Raw genomic sequence first — 18644 nt, 5'->3', positions numbered from 1 at the left:
GCTTTGCTTTGCTTTGTTAATAAAGACGCAAATTGTATTGTAAAGGTAGAAGATGTGAAAAGGATCGCTAAAGTGACCTCTAATTCTCCGAGTTATATTTTCTAGAAATTTAACCAACCTTTCAGTCACTCTTTTGTCTAGTCAATAGCCCTCATTTTTGTCAGAAGTCTTCCATGATCTACCATATCAAAAACCTTAAATTTTAAATATCTGCTGTATCTTGCTGGAATCCTATAAGTTTAGTCTCACTGGAATAGCCTTTCCTAAATCTGAATTGCCTTCTATCAAACCAGTTAATAATTGTGCAAATTTGTCTAATATAATCATAAAGAATGCTTTTTCAGTACATGCAGAGCTGATTGGCCTTGGATTACCCACTTTATGTTTATCATCCTTTCCTTTGTGTAGTGGGGCTACTACTGCAATTCCTCTTTCATTTTGGTATAGCTCCTTCATTCAGTGAGTAATCAGTATTAAGTACTTCCATTATGGTAATATATCCCCAGAAATCTTATCAGTTCCACTCAATTTCAGCTGCTTTTCTGATTTCCAACTTTAGTACCTTTTTGTAAATATCTTTGTTATCATAGCTAAATTTCAGTACTTCACTAATCTTAGTCACCTCCTCTACCAGTACATTATCTTTATACCAAAAAATCTTAACATACTGGCATTGGAAAGGAACAAATAAATGTCAAATCAAGTAATACATAGAGAGAAGGAACACATAATAGGACGAGCATAATGGCAGGTTAGCGTGGGAAGAGGAAGTAACAGAAAGTGGAGACAAGCACAAACATGTAAACACATAAAGACAAAGGCTTTTTCCACATCTTCATAGACTGCCATTTACTCGCCCTCCTGTTGAAGCTGGAAAGCAGAAATGATCTTGTCAGAGGCTGAGAAGAGACGGATGTAGAAGAACTGGGTTCTGGAGGAGAGCAAGTCTATCTATTCAAAGACAGCATTTTATGAAGACACGGTGACTGTCCTTATCCTTAAATCTTTTCATGTTTGACTTATTCTCCTCCTGACCTTTTCTCCTCCTGCCAGGCTGAGTGGCTCAGACGGTTTGAGGCACTGGCCTTCTGACCCCAACTTGGAAAGTTTGATCCTGGCTCAGTCCGGTGGTATTTGAAGATACTGAAATACATCAGCCTCATGTTGGTAGATTTACTGGCACGTAAAAGAACTCCTGGAGGACTAAATTCTGGCACCTCACCGTCTCTGGAAACCACAATAGTAGTTAGTGGGACATAAAGCCAATAACATTATTATTATTATTATTATTATTATTATTATTATTATTATCATCTCTTTCTATTGCTCCCTCTTCCCACGCTGACCTGCTGTTGTGTTCACCGTATTATGTATTCCCTTTCTTGTTCCTTCTCTCTAAGTATGCTGATTAAATACTTCTGCCTTCTGTAAATCTTCACATATCCACTCCTCTTGGCCATTTATGATTCTTGGAATGTCTGTATTTATTTATTTCTATTTCAGTCTGCTTTACATCGCACCAACGCAGATAGGTATTATAGCTGCGATGGGATAGGGAAAGGTTAGGAGTGGGAAGGAAGTAGCCATGGCCTTATTTAAGTTACAGCCCCAGCATTTGCCTGGTGTGAAAATGGGAAACCACGGAAAACCATCTTCAGGGCTGCCAACTGTGAGGTTCGAACTCACTGTCTCCTGAATGCAAGCTCACAGGTGTGTGCCCCTAACCGCACGGCCAGCTCGCTCAATCTTGGAATGTCCTTCTTGGAACCTGTTTCTGCATTAAAATACCTACACATACCCTTCCATTTTTCACTAAAAATTGACATGACTGCCAGTTGTGCTTGCTACATCATGTAGCTGACATTTTTGCTTAATTCAATTTCATAGCAAGTCATTCAGTCCTTACTTCCACAATCATTCTATTTCTTTCTAACCTTCACTTTCTCCTTAAATTTTATATTACTCTGTCATAATATACTGGGTCTTTAGGCATACCATTCCTTATCACCTTCAAGGATACCTGTTTTCACACTCCTCAGCAGTTCCTTTAAAGCCATTACGAAAAGCTATTTACATTTTTATTTATCATTTTTCACTGATCGTAATTACTTCCTTTAAACTCCCTTACGCCTGTCTTTTGAACTGTATGGTACTGCTTGATGTTCCTACTATTAGAACATTCCTAATTATTACATTTAATTTTAACTATGACAAAAACAGCTTCATAATCACTTATACCACTTCTGTTAGTGTCTATATTGTTTCATAACAAAATTCAGTTGACAAAAATATCATAATTGTGTAGTGTATTGTGATATGTACCTTCCCTACCTTACTTACCAGAGATTTCCTTCTCTACTGGCACACAACCTTTTAAATTTTCATTACACTGACACAGGCATGTCTTATGGTGATGATGGGATAGTATGAGGCTAGGTCAGGGAAGGAAGTGGCCTTGGGCTAAATTCTAGTTTAGCCCCAGCATTTGCCTGGTTTGAAAATGGGAAACTACAGAAAACCATATTCTAGGTTGCCGACAGTGATTTTTGAACTCACCATCTCCTGAATGCAGTCTCACAGCTACATGACCCAAACCATATAGCCAACTTGCTTGATACTCAGCCAAACTGCCCTGAGTCATTTGTGGCTCAATTCTTGATTAAAGTTACTGCAGATGAGTGTTAAATCAAAATCCTTTCTCTTTTGAATGGCGTTTAGATTTTAATGCTCAACATTGAAGGCATCAGTTTTATATCTGAATATCTGACCGTTATATCCCTGTTGCTTCTCTTTCATAAAGTTGTCAAACCTTTGGTTGTTTACAGGTACTCCCGGTGTTGGAAAATCATCTTTGTGCCAGCAACTTATGGAACGGACTGGGTTGGAATGGCTTGATGTCGGTCAGATAGCAAAAGAAAATAATTGCTTCGAGGAATATGATGCTATTTATCAGTGTCCCATTTTAGACGAAGATAAGGTTAGTAGCAAAAATGGAAGTATGCCATTGATTAAATTAATACATAGACTTTAGATATTTATGTACTACAAGTTTTCGTTAATGTTTGACAAAATAGAGTATGTCAAATAATTATGTCAAATGCATCTGCAGTGTGTATCAACCTTGCTGATGTTTCTGTTAAATTTCAACCTACACTAGTCTGATAGCAGATGGTTCTTGCTGGTGTGACAATAATTGAAGAATATTTACAATATCTTAATTACCACAATTGATAGAGATATGCTATCATTGGTGCTCAAAACTATCTCAGGGTAGTTGAAAGTGATTGTCTTCCCCTTACCCTCCGACTTAAACTTTCAATGAAACATACAAATATTAACAAATCGTTATCTCGCTAATTAGATATACCAAATTTTACAATTCAATAGTGAATAGAGTGGTTTTTTATGGAATTCAGTTCCCTATCATAGGGACTGTTTCTTTTAACATATATATTTAATAGCAAGATACCTGTGCTTCGCTACGGTATTATTATGAAATTTATAATTGAATGCTTAACGTTTTATATATAATCCTCCGAAATTCGGGATCTGACTCGTTTTCTGAGACAATCCGCCAAAATTCGCGATCTGACTCATTTTCTGAGAGATTACGGCAAAGTTACTCACATTTTTCAATCTTTCTTTCCAGCAATCGATTTCGTACTTCCCGAGCTAGGTCCAGGTATTCCATGCGGTCAGTTGGGTCCCTAAATCTTTGCCATCTTTTCCTATAAGCATTTTTAGTATGGATCAAATCCTGAAGGAGATCCGGGTTGGTGTCGTCTTGGGTGCCTTGGCGGTACTGAACCCGCGGCCGGACTGTATTCGTAGTCATTACCAGGCCAGGACCTGTTTCCAGCACGGTTCGCACAATTTGACGCCGGTCCAGAACGTCATCATCATTATTATTATTATTATTATTATTATTAGATGTTCTGGACTTCACAGCAAGTTGCAAAACCGCTACTTGGCAGTAAATTACATCTGCTGCCATTGTCATTGTTGACAATGTGACCAGCACCATTGTCGCGCGTAGGTAAGTGTGCAGGATTTCTGGCGATACGAATGACATACTTCCGTGCATTATTGACCTTATTATAGAGGTGAACAATTTGACGGTCAATCTCATTCCTGTCGTTTATTTCAAATGTGTTTACATTTTTATTTATATGCCAGGAGAGTCTACTGTAATCTAAGATCGTTCTCCGAAGGAAAAGGTGGCTGTTGAAATCGAACCCAGGAAAGATTAAAAATGATCGGTTTATGATCAGAATAAGTACATCGAAAATTTACAGCTTGTTTCCAGTCATTCGACGGGGTCAGGAATGGAATGAATAAAGCCCCATCTAGCGGCGACAATAGGAATTGTGCCGGCTGCCGAAGCACTCCTCTGGGGCAATGATCGATGAATGACAAATGAAATGAAATATTGGACAGTGTTGCTGGAATGAATGATGACAGGGAAAACCGGAGTGTCCAGAGAAAATCCTGTCCCGCCTCCGTTTTGTCCAGCACGAATGTCACATGGAGTGACCAGGATTTGAACCATGGAACCCAGCTGTGAGAGGCCGGCGCGCTGCCGCCTGAACAACGGAGGCTCCTTATAAGTACATTATGAACAGTAAAATCAGTTGGTCTCGTCTCCTTTTACACCCTGCCTCCGTTAAGTTTATTTACCCCCCCAAAAATTAAAAGAAGGCGTGTTTCTTTATGTTTAAAGGGGATTCCAAACACAAATGTTCATGTCTATTACCTTCAGTTTTGAGATATATCCACATAAAAATAATTCACTTTTTTTCACTTCCTTTCACACTTCCCCGCCCCTAAGTGAATTTTCCGGAAAAAATTACTTGTTTCTTTAATAGTAAAGGATCTTCTAATTACCAATTATCACGACTCTAACTTCTTCAGTTTTTGATTTATGTGTCCTCGTGAAAGGAATTCAACTCCTTTTCACTCCTGCCTCTCAAGATGGTCCCCCCCCCCCCCCACAAAACTCGTTTTTCTTTGTTTTTAAAGGAAATCCAAATACCAATTTTCACGTCTATTACAGCTTTATTTTTATTAGATGTATGTATTCTCATACAATTAAGTCAAATAATTTTTCAATTCTTTCACACACACACACACACCCCCCTTCATTGGATTTTCCGAAAATACGTGTTTCTTTACTTTTAAAGCAGATTCCAAATATCAAATTTCACATCTGTAACAACTTCATTTTTGAAATATCAGTAACCTAATTAAAAGAAATCAACACCATTTTCAGTAACTTTTACACCCCCCACCCCCACCCCAAGTGGTATTTCCGAAAACTAAAATACACGTTTCTTTATTTTTAATAGAGATAAAAAATACCATTTTCACTTCTGTAACATGTTAAGTTTTTTGATATATACTGTAGAAATTCTCATTTTAAAATTTCACCCCTTTTTATGTCCCCTTAAGGGGAGTTTCCAAAAACAAATCACCTATGTTTTTTTACATTTACAGGAAATTCCAGATACCTACTTTTTACGTCTGTAACATTTTACGTTTCTCAGATATATAGTCTTTCGAAAAATTCACCCTGATTTGTCACTCCTATTTAACTGCCAGTAATTGGATTTTCCAAAAACAAAAAATACGTGTTTCTTTATTTTTAAAGGAATACCATATACAAATTTTCAGTTCTGTAATATCTTCAGTTTCTGAGATACATGTATCCTCATTAATGGCATTCAACCCTTTTACACCCCTCCTATTGGGATTTGCAGAAAACAAAAAATACGTGTTTCTTTATTTTTTAAAGAGATCAAAAATACCAATTTTCAGGTCTGTAATATCTTCAGTTTCTGAGATTTAAGTATTCTCATTAAAGGCATTCAACCTATTTGTCACCCCCTTTCACCCCTCCTATTGGGATTTTCTGAAAACAAAAAAATATGTGTTTCTTTACTTTTAATGAAGATTCTAAATACCAATTTTTACATCTGTAAACATTAAAAGTTTTGAGATATAGATGCACTCATTTTAAAAAATCACCCCCCCCCCCCATTTCACCCTCCCATTAATTGGATTTTCCAAAAACAAAAAAATATGTGTTTCTTTATTTTTAAAAGAGATCAAAAGTACCAATTTTCAGGTCTGTAATATCTTCAGTTTCTGAGATATAAGTACCGGTATCCTGATTAAAGGCGTTCAAACACTTTTTGACCGTTTTTCACCCTCCTATTGGATTTTCTGAAAAGAGAAAAAATACGTGTTTCCTTATTTTTAAAGAAGATTCTAAATACCAATTTTTACGTCTGTAAACTTTTAAAGTTTTGAGATATAGATATATTCATTTTAAAATTTCAACTCCCTTTTCACCCCCTTAGCGAAGGAATATCCAAATATCCTCTCTTAGCAAGCACCTACATCTTAATATGAATCTATGCCCAAAATGTCATTTCTTTATGTCCAGTAGTTTTGGCTCGACAATGATGAATCAGTCAGTCAGTCAGGATAAGTTATTTTATATATATATATATATAGATTTAAGTAAAATTTACAATTCCACCTATTCAATACAATATACTTTTGCAATGCAGTTTTTTACATTACAGATTAAAATTTATTTGGTACCAGTTTCGACCCTAAACATTCAATTATACAATTCAGTCAAAAGTTCCTAAAACAATACATTTTTAACATGACATTTTAGTTAAAATAACAAATACGACATTGACAAGCTTAAAAGTTAGATGATGAGGAGAGACAGAGATGATAAAAGCACATGTATTTTAGTCTTCTTTTCTTCTTCATCCATTCCCTTTTCCAGATTCTCTGTGGGTAGGGTAGTGTACCAAAGCCCTCCACCTTACTCAATCTTTCCACCATTCATCTTCTAGTACTTTATTGCTATCAACTCCTCTATTTGCAATACAGTCCACAACAGAGCTCCTCCATCTCATTTTAAGACGTCCCCTGGGCCTCTTTCCAGTCTCTGTATCCATGAATGTTCTCTTTGGTATTCTGTCTCCTGGCATTCTCATCATGTGTCCAAACTATTTTAGCTTTGGTATATCAGTCTCTTCTTTAAGTTTACACTCTCCCATGCTTCTCCTTATTTCCTCATTTCGTATTCTATCTCGTCTTGTCTTTCACTGTATGCTCCTCAATAACCTCATTTGAGCTGGTTCCGCTTAGTTAACGTCCAGGCTGCTGAAGCATAGGTCAGTACCGTATAGGTTTATAATAGGACGAGTATAAAACCTTCTTGCACTTCATTGGCACATCTTTGTTCCATACAATGTGTCTTACACACTGGTAGAAACTTGCAGACTGCTCTGTTCTTAAATCAGTTGCTTGAGTATGACATTTATATGCTGCTGAAGTAAAAATTAATAGGTTTTAGGTACTAATTGTTTTTAAAATGCATGTCTTTCACAAGTTCTAACAGTTGTATAAGCCATACACATAATGTAAGCAAATTAAATTTTTAGTATTATGGCAAATTGAATGCCGTTACAAATATGATAAAAGTTCGTAAAATAAATGCTTCAGAACATGTTGTTGGAGAAGTGCTAATGTATTTCTAGGTACTAATTGGTCTAAAAAGTGTATCTTTCACGTGAGTTCTGGTGATGGTATGACCTTGCTTAACGCTGTTAAGTTATAAACATGACGTAAACAAGCACAAATGCTTCAGAGTATGGCATTTATATGCTGCTAAAGTAAAAATTAATAGGTTTTAGGTACTAATTATTTTTAAAATGTGTGTCTTTCACATAAGTTCTAACAGTTGTATGACCTTGCTGATACTAATGTAAAGGAATAAGTCATACACATAATGTAAGCAAATTAAAAAAACATATCATTGGATGAACTTCAAGTAGAGGTCTGAGGTACTGAGGCAATCGCAGTGCATAAAGGTCGAATAAATGTTTGTAAGAAGATCGATGAAGATGTATCAGTTCATTGCGGAGCAAATTGGACCTAATAAACAATAAGATAAAAGCCAATGTTAGCGCAAAGATTAAGGAAGAAGGGGAGGTTTGAACAACAAAGTAAAGGTTACTCACCTTGCGCAGCAGTGTGCTGAGCGTGGCAGATAGTGTATGACTGCTGTGTGGGAATATGAGTGAGGAAGATTTGGAATGTAGGGGAAGGACGGGGTAGGCGGGATGGATGAAGCGGAGAAGGAGGGACTACGTTTAAGCCAGGGCTGAAAGGTGTGGGAACGGGGGTAATATCTTCAGGAAAGTGCCTTGGATTGAACGTAAAATCGATTTCTGATTTGTTAGAATAACAATAAGAAAGTCAAATAAAATATTTTATTGGTACATCAGTAGTGGATAGAGTGTTTTTCTGATGGTATTCAGTTCCCTATCACAGGAACTTACTGCTTATTATTCTCAGAAATACTAATCTAACAAGTATGCGAGTTCTTTTGACTTTGTTTTGGCGGCAAAGTGGTGACAAACTCCGTTTCATTGTGAATACTGTGTGCGTGACTGTTGAAGTATTTATTGCGATTTTGGTTGCGAAAATTACATATATTGCTATTCTAGGATATATGTTAATCGTGAGTTATGAAATGCAAAAGGTTTGAAATAATGAAGTAATTTCTTTCGCTGGAAAATATGTGTGATGACGTTACCATGACTAGTGACACTAGTAAACCAAAAAAAGTTCGAAAATTTAGGGAGAAATACTGGAAGAAATGACCCTGTTCCTCAAAATCTCATTCACACGTGTTTTGTAGTGTGTGTAGCCGTGATTTTTCAGATGCGCATGGTGAGGAAGAACAAGACTGAATTCCGTGCTAATATGAACTCCGTGCCGTTTAGTGCTCTGTTAGTGCAGAGGATGCACATGATATCAAAAGAAAAAGCATGTCACGGTGCACATTTACCAAACAGGAACTACAAGCTGCTAAGCGAGCAACTACTGTACTCATCAAAATAAACGATCCTTCAACCACTCAAATATGTACTGCAGATCACCTGTTACTTTAGCAGACAAGAATCATACACTCTTTATATGCCAGTCTTTGAATATGTTACATCTGGTTGAAATGTATGTTGTTCATTGATTTTTCAATGATATGTAAGTTAGTAAGATCTCGGAAAAAAAAAAAAAAAATTTACCCCATGCCTTGACGGCTGCATTACGAATTGCCTTTGTTAAAAGTTGGCATCTTTGTCATAGTAATGACCTATGTTGACATCAGTTCGGAAAACTATAAGGACACCGAGCTCGATAGCTGCAGTCGTTTAAGTGCGGCCAGTATTCGGGAGATAGTAGGTTCGAACCCCACTGTCGGCAACCCTGAAAATGGTTTTCCGTGGTTTCCCATTTTCACACCAGGCAAATGCTGGGGCTGTACCTTAATTAAGGCCACGGCCGCTTCCTTCCCACTCCTAGCCCTTCCCTGTCCCATCGTCGCCATAAGACCTATCTGTGTCGGTGCGACGTAAAGCAACTAGCAAAAAAAAAAACTATAAGGACAGTCTTTCTGAGAATTACGTAGCTAAGCACGAGTACATCAGCTTCTTACTTGATCCAAATAGCATTGCGCTTCGGATAAACGCACGGGCGCTTGATGCAATATATTAATCTATGCATTTGCTAAGTAATGCGTGCATGACTGATTCACACATGTGGAGCATGAGTTTATACTATTTTCGGTAGGCTTATCAGAGACCGATCATCTTACTCACATACTTCCTGTGAGGGAATAGAGATGTGTAGTTTTTAGCCTTGTAGACTCGTATAGCAACAGTCAGGCTTTGAGACAATAAGTGTTATAAATATATCGTAGTACTATATTGTGCAAGACATGTAGAATAAGCAGTTTTGACCAATTGTATCTCCTGATTTTTCCTGATTTTCATATCAAAATCTCCCGATTTTTGGTTTTGTAAAGTTGGCAGATATGCGATACCCACTACTGCATGCAGTTAACATTGATTCACAGTTTAAATATTTCAAATGCCATGGAAAAAATATATTTCCAAAATGTATCCAACAAGGTGCATTTACATTATTCAAATAATGCACATGGATAACTCACTGGCAAACATAACCTTACGCATTGAAAAAAAAGACACCATTCAAAGACGAGGACAAATTATGCTGGCTCCCGTATGCAAGTGTTTTATTTTTTGGTTTACTGCACTGTTTGCATTTTTAGATGCCTTTTACTTGCACGCAAAGTGCCCGACGCCCTTAAAACATCATGGCTTATCAAACTTTCCTATGACAAAGGGAGGAAGTCTTTCACCTCCATCTGCATTGTAATGCAGTACAGTGACCCCATCTCCTTTAAAACCATAAGTCCATTTGGGCTTGGCAGTAAAAATAAAATACATAAAAAAATAAAATGCCATTTCATCGGCCTTGACAATATTGTTCTTTACGTACGAATTTATTATAATTATGAGCCACGCTTTTTCGCCTACTGTCGGCATCACCAGTCTTAGTGGATTCTGCTTCTTTGCACACTGCCTGCTACGTGATATGTGGCATTCCTTAAAACGCCGAATACAAAAGAATATATGATTTCACTTGAACTTAGCAACTATGAAACACACTATAGACAGACTGATGTGAGTGAAAGTGTTGAAAGCTACCCCTGCACGCTCTGAAAGACACGTTCTGTAATGAGGCAGAAACATTTTGAATTTAAATTACTCTGTAAAATACCTTTTTTTTTTTTTATGTAAAGGCCATTTATAATTAAAGGTCTGAATAGTTTTCCTTTTAAATATGACATATGGGGACAGTTTTATTCCATCTGTGGTTACACAAAGCATAACTATACACCTAACATCAAAATCTAGGTGAGCCAGGAACGTGTTGCCAACCTTGATGCAAATAAAACCCACACCCCAATTTTGTGCCTCAATTTGTTTTAAAAAATATGCAGGGATTACTTGAAGAAATACGGTATTTTAAACCATTCCTTTAACTGTATGTTTGTGGTTTACTGCGTGTGTGCAGTTCCCAAATCATTCTATCCTAATTCATAAATGTATCCTGTTAATGCGTACTTAGCTGGTAGATCATTGTTCTCCACCTCTTTACTTTCTCTGTGTGTGTTTTTTAAATAGTAAAATTGTATTTTATGAACATACATGTGTTTATAATCTGTTAAGGTTCTTGACCAGATGGAGGAATTGATGGCAGATGGAGGAAAAATAGTTGATTATCATGGCTGTGACTTCTTCCCCGAACGATGGTTTGATATTGTATTTGTTCTGCGAACGGATAATACAACTCTGTATGACCGTTTGGTCCAAAGGTAAGTTCATAGATGTGTTTTCTCATTAAACTAGTTTTAAATTTCCCTTATAGAATATGATTTATCAATCCAAGGGTAAAAATAAGCAGATGTCCACATTATTTCCACAGGGCCTTAAGTTTCCATTATTACAAGGGATAGAATTAAAGAAAATCATTTAAAAATGCACATTCTACAATGAATGTCTTGAATAACTTCATATTATTTTGTGATGTCTCTGATACGAATGTGTGACCAGATACATTACTTTATTTACCCTGATCTTGGTTCACCGGTGAGCACATACTGGAGTGAACAAGCAGGTGGCATTGTGTCGTTTGTATACAGTTGTCTGCCATCTCTCATTTACGAGTTTTGTTGAAATTACATACAACAATTTTGTTTCAGTAACCAGTGGTATGTTGCATCAAACAAATAGAATGTTCTTTTTTAGAAAAAGACTAAAGATTTCCTAAAAATTCAAAAGCATTGACTATAGTAGTGCATCAAATGTAAATGTACCACTTAACGTTCTTTGTGTCGGTGTTTCCAATAAGCTGAGTACACCAACTGCCAATCAACAGATGGAAAAAAGACAGGTGACTCCGTTGAAAGTACTTCACCACTAATGCATATACTGTATGTCTAACAAGGGTGACAAATTTTAGCCCTATACAGGTACAAGAGACTTGATTCAAGAAATCATGCCAGTCTTTCTATAAGCAGTAAATCATGTAAGAAAAATGGGTCTGTACATTTTTTTGGTGGGCTTCTAAATATTTTATCCTTATTTGCACCCCTTTATGAGTCATAATCATCACTTTCTTCTATCCAGATTTGTGGTTGCACATTTCGGGCCATGTAGCTGTAAGCTTGCATTCGGGGAGATGGCATGTTTTTCTGTGGCTGGTTTTCTACGATTTCCCATTTTCACACCTGACAAATTAAGGCCATGGTTGCCTCCTTCCCAGTCCTAGCCCTGTCCTATCAAATCATTGCCATAAAACCTATCTGAGTCAGTGTGATGTAAAACCATTTGTAAAAAAGAAAACTATGTTTCACTAGAAGTTAGTGGATGTGTGGAAAAGATGGATGAAGGAATAAATCCAGTTAAGGAGCTAGGTATTGAATTCAGATCAAATGGGTAGGACTAACATGTTAATCCCTGTGTAATAATAGCAGACTAATTAGGAATCACAAATGGACACAGGTATCAGCAGGAGGATTTACCTGAAGTATATTCTATCACATGGTACAGAAACTATGTACTATGGAAGAGGATTGTCTATAAACTAAGGGAATAATGTACAACACATATTTAGTAAGAGCCATTTCTGAATATTTCCAGTGCTGTGCTGCGATTGCGATGTTAAGCATGCACAATTGCTTCCTTCATCTGTTGACAAGCCACAAGTTCAGCACAAAAATCTGCTGGAGAACTATAAGCGTCCGAGCTCGCTGCAGTACGAGTGTATTCAATCAAGGGGTTACAACTGGAATCCTTGAGCACTGAATTGCATGCTTTTCAGAATAGCTTGCCACTTCCAAGAAAGTCAGAAACTGTTTGATTCAATCCTTTCCCGGAAAAGGGGCTGATTTGCAGCGGTGGACACTTTCAATTCGCCAAAGATTTACAGGAATCCCAATGTCTGTTATATGGTAACACTGCTTCATCTGACTTATGATTCAGACCATTCTTAACACGATGCAGACCGGTCCCTAGTTATCTCGTGTTAGCAGCAGACTGAAGTTTAGTGCTATCTTTTGAGATATACCGGAACTATTTGGAGGTCAAGGGTGATAGAGCTTTGTTATGTATGGTTCTACACAATCGATAGTTGCATTTCTTTTTGATTATTCTTCATATCACAGATTTTCTTTGCATCTCCTGACAACATGTTTACAAAGTTCGAAGAGCCATGCAAGATGGCAGCGCCCAGGAATCGCACGTGTTTAGACAAGGATGAAGTTATTCGCGAATTATATGCTGATACAGGCTCCGAATGTCCAAATGATGTGGAATATTTAGAGTTTGATGATGGAATATCTTTTAACAGAAATGTTTCCAATGATGACAAGAATATAGACTTATCTTCAAGGTGTGGAACTCACGTAGCGCAGAACGAGTCTGATAATTGTGTTACGGGTGTAAATATTTTAAATATTGTAAATAATGTAGTGTTTTCTGACAACTGGTCCCCCTGTGGGTGGGGGCGGTAGAATAACACCCACGGTATCCCCTGCCTGTCGTAAGAGGCGACTAAAAGGGGCCCCAGGGGCTCTGAACTTTGGAACGTGGGCTGGCGACCACGGGGCCCTCAACTGAGTCCCGGCATTGCTTCCACTTACTTGTGCCAGGCTCCTCACTTTCATCTATCCTATCCGACCTCTCTTGGTCAACTCTTGTTCTTTTCAGACCCCGACGCTATTAGGTTTGCGAGGGCTAGGGAGTCTTTCATTTTCACGCCCTTCGTGGCCCTTGTCTTCCTTTGGCCAATATCTTCATTTTTCGAAGTGTCGGACCCCTTCCATTTCTTCTCTCTGATTAGTGTTAAATAGAGGATGGTTGCCTAGTTGTACTTCCTCTTAAAACAATAATCACCACCACCACCATCTGACAACTGGGTTATGGATAACAGTGAACCTAGGCTAGAGGATTTTGAATGTGCTCCTGGTATAAAGGTATGGCCTAATGAATCTGGAAACTAGGCCAAGTAGCAGGACTTATGTTTGGTGAGGAATTTTTTCAGTATGTGGCTGAGCAGACAAACTTATTCTATGAGCAGAATTCACATTCTCATAACGTATCCCGCAAAGCACTAAATTGGACTAATGTCACTAGCAGGGAAATTAATAAAATATTGCTCTGTGTATATTGATAGGGCAGGTGAAGAAATCATGTCTGAATGAATACTGGCCAACCGATCCCCTAACAGAAAACCCCATATTTCCGAAAACTATGAGCCAAAATAGATTTCAACAAATACTTACCTACCTGCATTTCAACAACTATTCAGGAAGTAGTCCTTCGAAAGCTAGTGAAGTTCTGACAGTTTATTAGAAAGTGGCCAGGAACAGGGATGTGCATGGGGTGAAGGGCACCCGGTCTGCAATGTGATATCATCTCGACGTTCGTATTGTCCTTACAGAAGTCTGGGAAGAATTTTGGCTCCTTCTTGTATGTCAACCGATCAAGAAGGTAATCAGCAAAATTATCCTTATTAAGCAGTACAAGATTTCATCTGTATATGTGTTTAAAGATAGTTGTAAACAACAGCCCAGGGTTCTTAGGATTCCAAGATAAAGGAGGGAACTTGTGCGTTCACTTCTACGTGGAATAGCTTGTTTTAAGAGTGATAAGTGCTATGTGTTAATTTATAACTGTGCTTAATCGTGTGTATCACTCAGTATACGGGAGTTCTTTAAAAATGCAGTGTAACTGCCATCACAACAGTGCAAGTTTCAAAGTGATGTATTTTTAAAATATATATCGAGTGCTGTGTTATGAAGGTGGAATAGTTAATAGTAACATAAAAAGAGACATCTCAAGCCGTATTAGTTATAGGAAAAACAGTGTAATATTGTGTATTTGAAACCGTTAAATATCTCACGTGTGCTACGTCGATAAGCCGCCATCTTATTCCGGTTTGCGATAATTGAGAGCAAAAATAGCTTTTCTCGCTAAGAGGAATTCTCAGAGGAAAACGAAAAGAACACCAAAAGTCAAAGAATATACACAGCGATGACTCCAAAGAAAACGGAAATTTAGACGAAAGAGGATTGAAGTTCCTGTAAACAGGAATTTGATGGAAATTCTGCAGCCGTAAAATGTGATGGAGCTTGCTCGCTCTGGTACCGTAAAGACTGTGCAGGATTTAAACAAGGAGAATGCTGAGCAAATCCAGTAGCAATCTACTGTCGGATTTTTTATTATGGACACTCGAGTTTAGGCTTTTTTTTTTTTTTTTGCTAGTTGCTTTACGTCGCACCGACACAGATAGGTCTTATGGCGACGATGGGACAGGAAAGGGCTAGGAGTGGGAAGGAAGCGGCCATGGCCTTAATTAAGGTACAGCCCCAGCATTTGCTTGGTGTGAAAATGGAAAACCATTTTCAGGGCTGCCGACAGTAGGGTTCGAACCTACTATCTCCCGAATTCTGGATACTGGCCGCACTTAAGCGACTGCAGCTATCGAGCTCGGTAGTTTAGGCTTTAATTACAAACGAACCAATAGGCCCATTGCAATGCAAGTTATACCAGTATTTTCCTTGTTTAATTCTACATTAGATTATGTAAGACACATTGTTTTTGACGTTCATTAAATATTTTTTATTTGTGGTTGTATTAAAAATTGCCTGGGTTTTTGGCTTCTTCTCTAGCAAGTGCTCACTTTGGAATATATACAAGGAAAACTACTTGTCTGATGGTAATGAAATTTTTATATGTTGCAACCACATGTATTTGTAGTGTAATACTCGAGTTACAATTTTTTTGAACCACCCCGGAAAAAATTTATTATTTTTTTAAAGCAACTCTTTCTCAGCCCAGGATAGGCGTACAGCAGCAAACTTGGGCTTGTTTTGAAGCACTGTCATGGTTATCAGAAACTACAACAACTGTAACCGTACAGTGTGGTACCGAATTTATGAAGAGTAATATTGAAAGGAGGTTTTGTGTACGCCGGACTGTGCGATTAACAGGAGGCCGGCTGGTGAAATTGAACGCAGTGTTGCCGCATTCAGTAGTAATCACGCGCGCAACGAACACAGCTTTTCGTTTACTTTCAACCTTTAATTTTATTTCCTCTTATAAATTCCACTTCCCATCACCTTTTCTCATAAGGGCTTTGGACCTTCAGTGGCAGGTTTAAAAATGGTTGACTTCCTAATTTAGAAATATCACACTGTACAATTTTTACAAGAGTTATTTGCATTATTGTGTACATATATTTACAATATTTAATTCTATCAATTTTCTTGGTCTGAAAAATCACTGTGTTCCGATGAATCTGTGCTGCTGTCATTCATGTTGATTATGACTGGCTCGAAATAAAGGACATTTTCAGACAGTAGTAGAAAATAAGCCCTGGCAAGGACAATCAGCTTTGATTTATTTAATTTGTTATTATCGTCAATCCCAGGTGGTAGTGAAATATTCTTTGATGTTTTTTTTTTTGTTTTTGTTTTTTTCTAATTGCTTTACGTCGCACCAACATAGATAGGTCTTATGGTGACTGGGACAGGAAGGACCTACGAATGGGAAGGAAGCGACCGTGGGCTTAATTAAGGTACAGCCCCAGCATTTGCCTGGTGTGAAAATGGGAAACCACAGAAAACCATTTTCAGGGCTGCCGACAGTGGGGTTCGAACCCACTATCTCCCGGATGTTCTTTGATGTTATCCAAGATATAATTTCAGGTTTCAGCCATGACATGTTCGTGTTTTGAGATGAAAGATCGACTATCGTATGATATGGAGGTTGATCTATAACGACAGCCGACCTTTGAGGCAATAAACTCAGGACTTTCGTGAACCATTCTTCATAATGAGTCGAGTTCATCTCATTGTGGTAACCACCCCTTCCCTTCTTGCCAATAAATTAAAGTTCTGCACCGTCAAAAAAACCTCCTTCACTTCCGGTGTTAAAAATTATGATGCGTTTCCCAGCTCCAGGCGTGTTTTGAACCCTCCACGCCATCCGTAAATTTGCTGATGTACCCTCTGTACAGATTTTAGTTGTCAAAGTTGTTTTCTAAAGCTTCACCCACGTTTTCTTGCCCCCCCCCCCCCCCCCATATTTCACAGTATGGTGCTGTCCGCACCAGGCCTCGTCTGTAAAGAAGATATTGTAGCCCTATGCTCGTAAGTCTCTAATTCGTCTAAGGTTGGTATGTCGGAATGTAGCAACTGTCAGAGATTCAATTGGCACTGGTTACCTTTTTATTTTTTTGAATCTGAATCCCAAGCTTTGAACTACTTTAAAAATTGTAGAAATTGACATATCAGGAAAATCCGCCATATTTTCTAACAGTTTCATGTGGAGGCTTTTAATTGTGGGAAATATCTTATTCATATAAAAATCGGGCATATTTCTTCATATTGTGCCCAAAGTAAAATCATTGAGATGGATTTTCGGACGCATCGGTCTCACACACTACTCCTTTCTTGAGCTGGATGACGTATTTCCATCATTCTCTTTTGAAGTGCCTCTTACTCTCTTCACTGACGACAGCAATAATCCAAGGCAATCTGCCGCCTTCTGGTACACAGGGAACCTTTTGTCCCCTACTTTTTCCCGCTCACATTGAAAGAAACAAATAGCACTCAAAATCATTGCAAGTTGAAAGTAAATTAAAAGCTGTGTTTGTTGCGCGCGAGATTACTACTGAACGCGGCAACACTGCGCCCGATTTCACCACCCGGCCTGCTGTTAATCGCAAGGTCTGGCGTACACAAAACCTCCCTTCAATATTACTCTTCATAAATTTGGTACTTCATTGTACGGTTACAGTTGTTGTAGTTTCTGATAACCATGACTGGCTGCTTCAAAACAAGCCCAAGTTTGTTGCTGTACGTCTATCCTGGGCTGAGAAAAAGTTGCTTTCGAAAAATGATAAGAACTTTTTTTGGGGTGGTTGAAGAAAATTGTAAATTGAGTATTACACTACAAATACATGTGGTTATAACATATAAAAATTTCATTACCATCAGACAAGTAGTTTTCCTTGTGTATATTGCTAAGTGAGCGCTTCCTACAGAAGAAGCCAAAAATGCAGGCAATATTTATTACAACCACAAATTTTTTTTTTTTTTTTTTTTTTTTTTATCGTGTGGCTATTTCTAGCCGAGTGCAACCCTTGTAAGGCAGACCCTCCGATGAGGGTGGGCGGCATCTGCCGTGTGTAGGTAACTGCGTGTTATTGTGGTGGAGGATAGTGTTATGTGTGGTGTGTGAGTTGCAGGGATGTTGGGGACAGCACAAACACCCAGCCCCCAGGTCACTGGAAATAACCAATGAAGGTTAAAATCCCCGACCCGGCCGGGAATCGAACCCGGGACCCTCTTAACCGAAGGCCAGTACGCTGACCATTCAGCCAACGAGTCGGACACAACCACAAATAAAAAATATTTAATGAATGTCAAAAACAAGGTGCCTTATATAAGCTAATGAATGTAGAATTAAACAAGGAAAATATTGGTATAACTCGCAAACCAATAGGCCTATTGGTTCGTTTGTAATTAAAGCCTAAACTCGAGTGTCCATAATAAAAAATCCGACAGTAATGTGGATGTGCGGAGATTGCAAAGCCATATTAGAAGAAATGAAGTACAAGAGAGACATGACTCAGGAGATCATGGAGAAAATAGAAGGGATAGCGATAAACAACCCCAAAAT

General features: G+C 38.1%; 1 protein-coding gene across 1 annotated transcript in view; it reads left to right on the top strand.

Annotated features, from left to right (window-relative positions):
• The window catches only part of Ak6 (adenylate kinase isoenzyme 6), a 53769-nt gene that overhangs the window by 8576 nt on the left and 26549 nt on the right, over positions 1 to 18644 (top strand). Inside the window, exons 2-3 of the mRNA XM_067147540.1 lie at positions 2826 to 2977; positions 11124 to 11269. Of these exons, the coding sequence (XP_067003641.1) occupies positions 2826 to 2977; positions 11124 to 11269 (298 nt within the window). The remainder of the gene's footprint in view (positions 1 to 2825; positions 2978 to 11123; positions 11270 to 18644) is intronic.

This window comes from Anabrus simplex, chromosome 5 (assembly GCF_040414725.1).
Source record: "Anabrus simplex isolate iqAnaSimp1 chromosome 5, ASM4041472v1, whole genome shotgun sequence".
Lineage (NCBI taxonomy): Eukaryota > Metazoa > Arthropoda > Insecta > Orthoptera > Tettigoniidae > Anabrus > Anabrus simplex.
The sequence above is the reverse complement of the archived record's forward strand: the minus strand, read 5'-3'. Positions and strand labels throughout refer to the sequence as shown.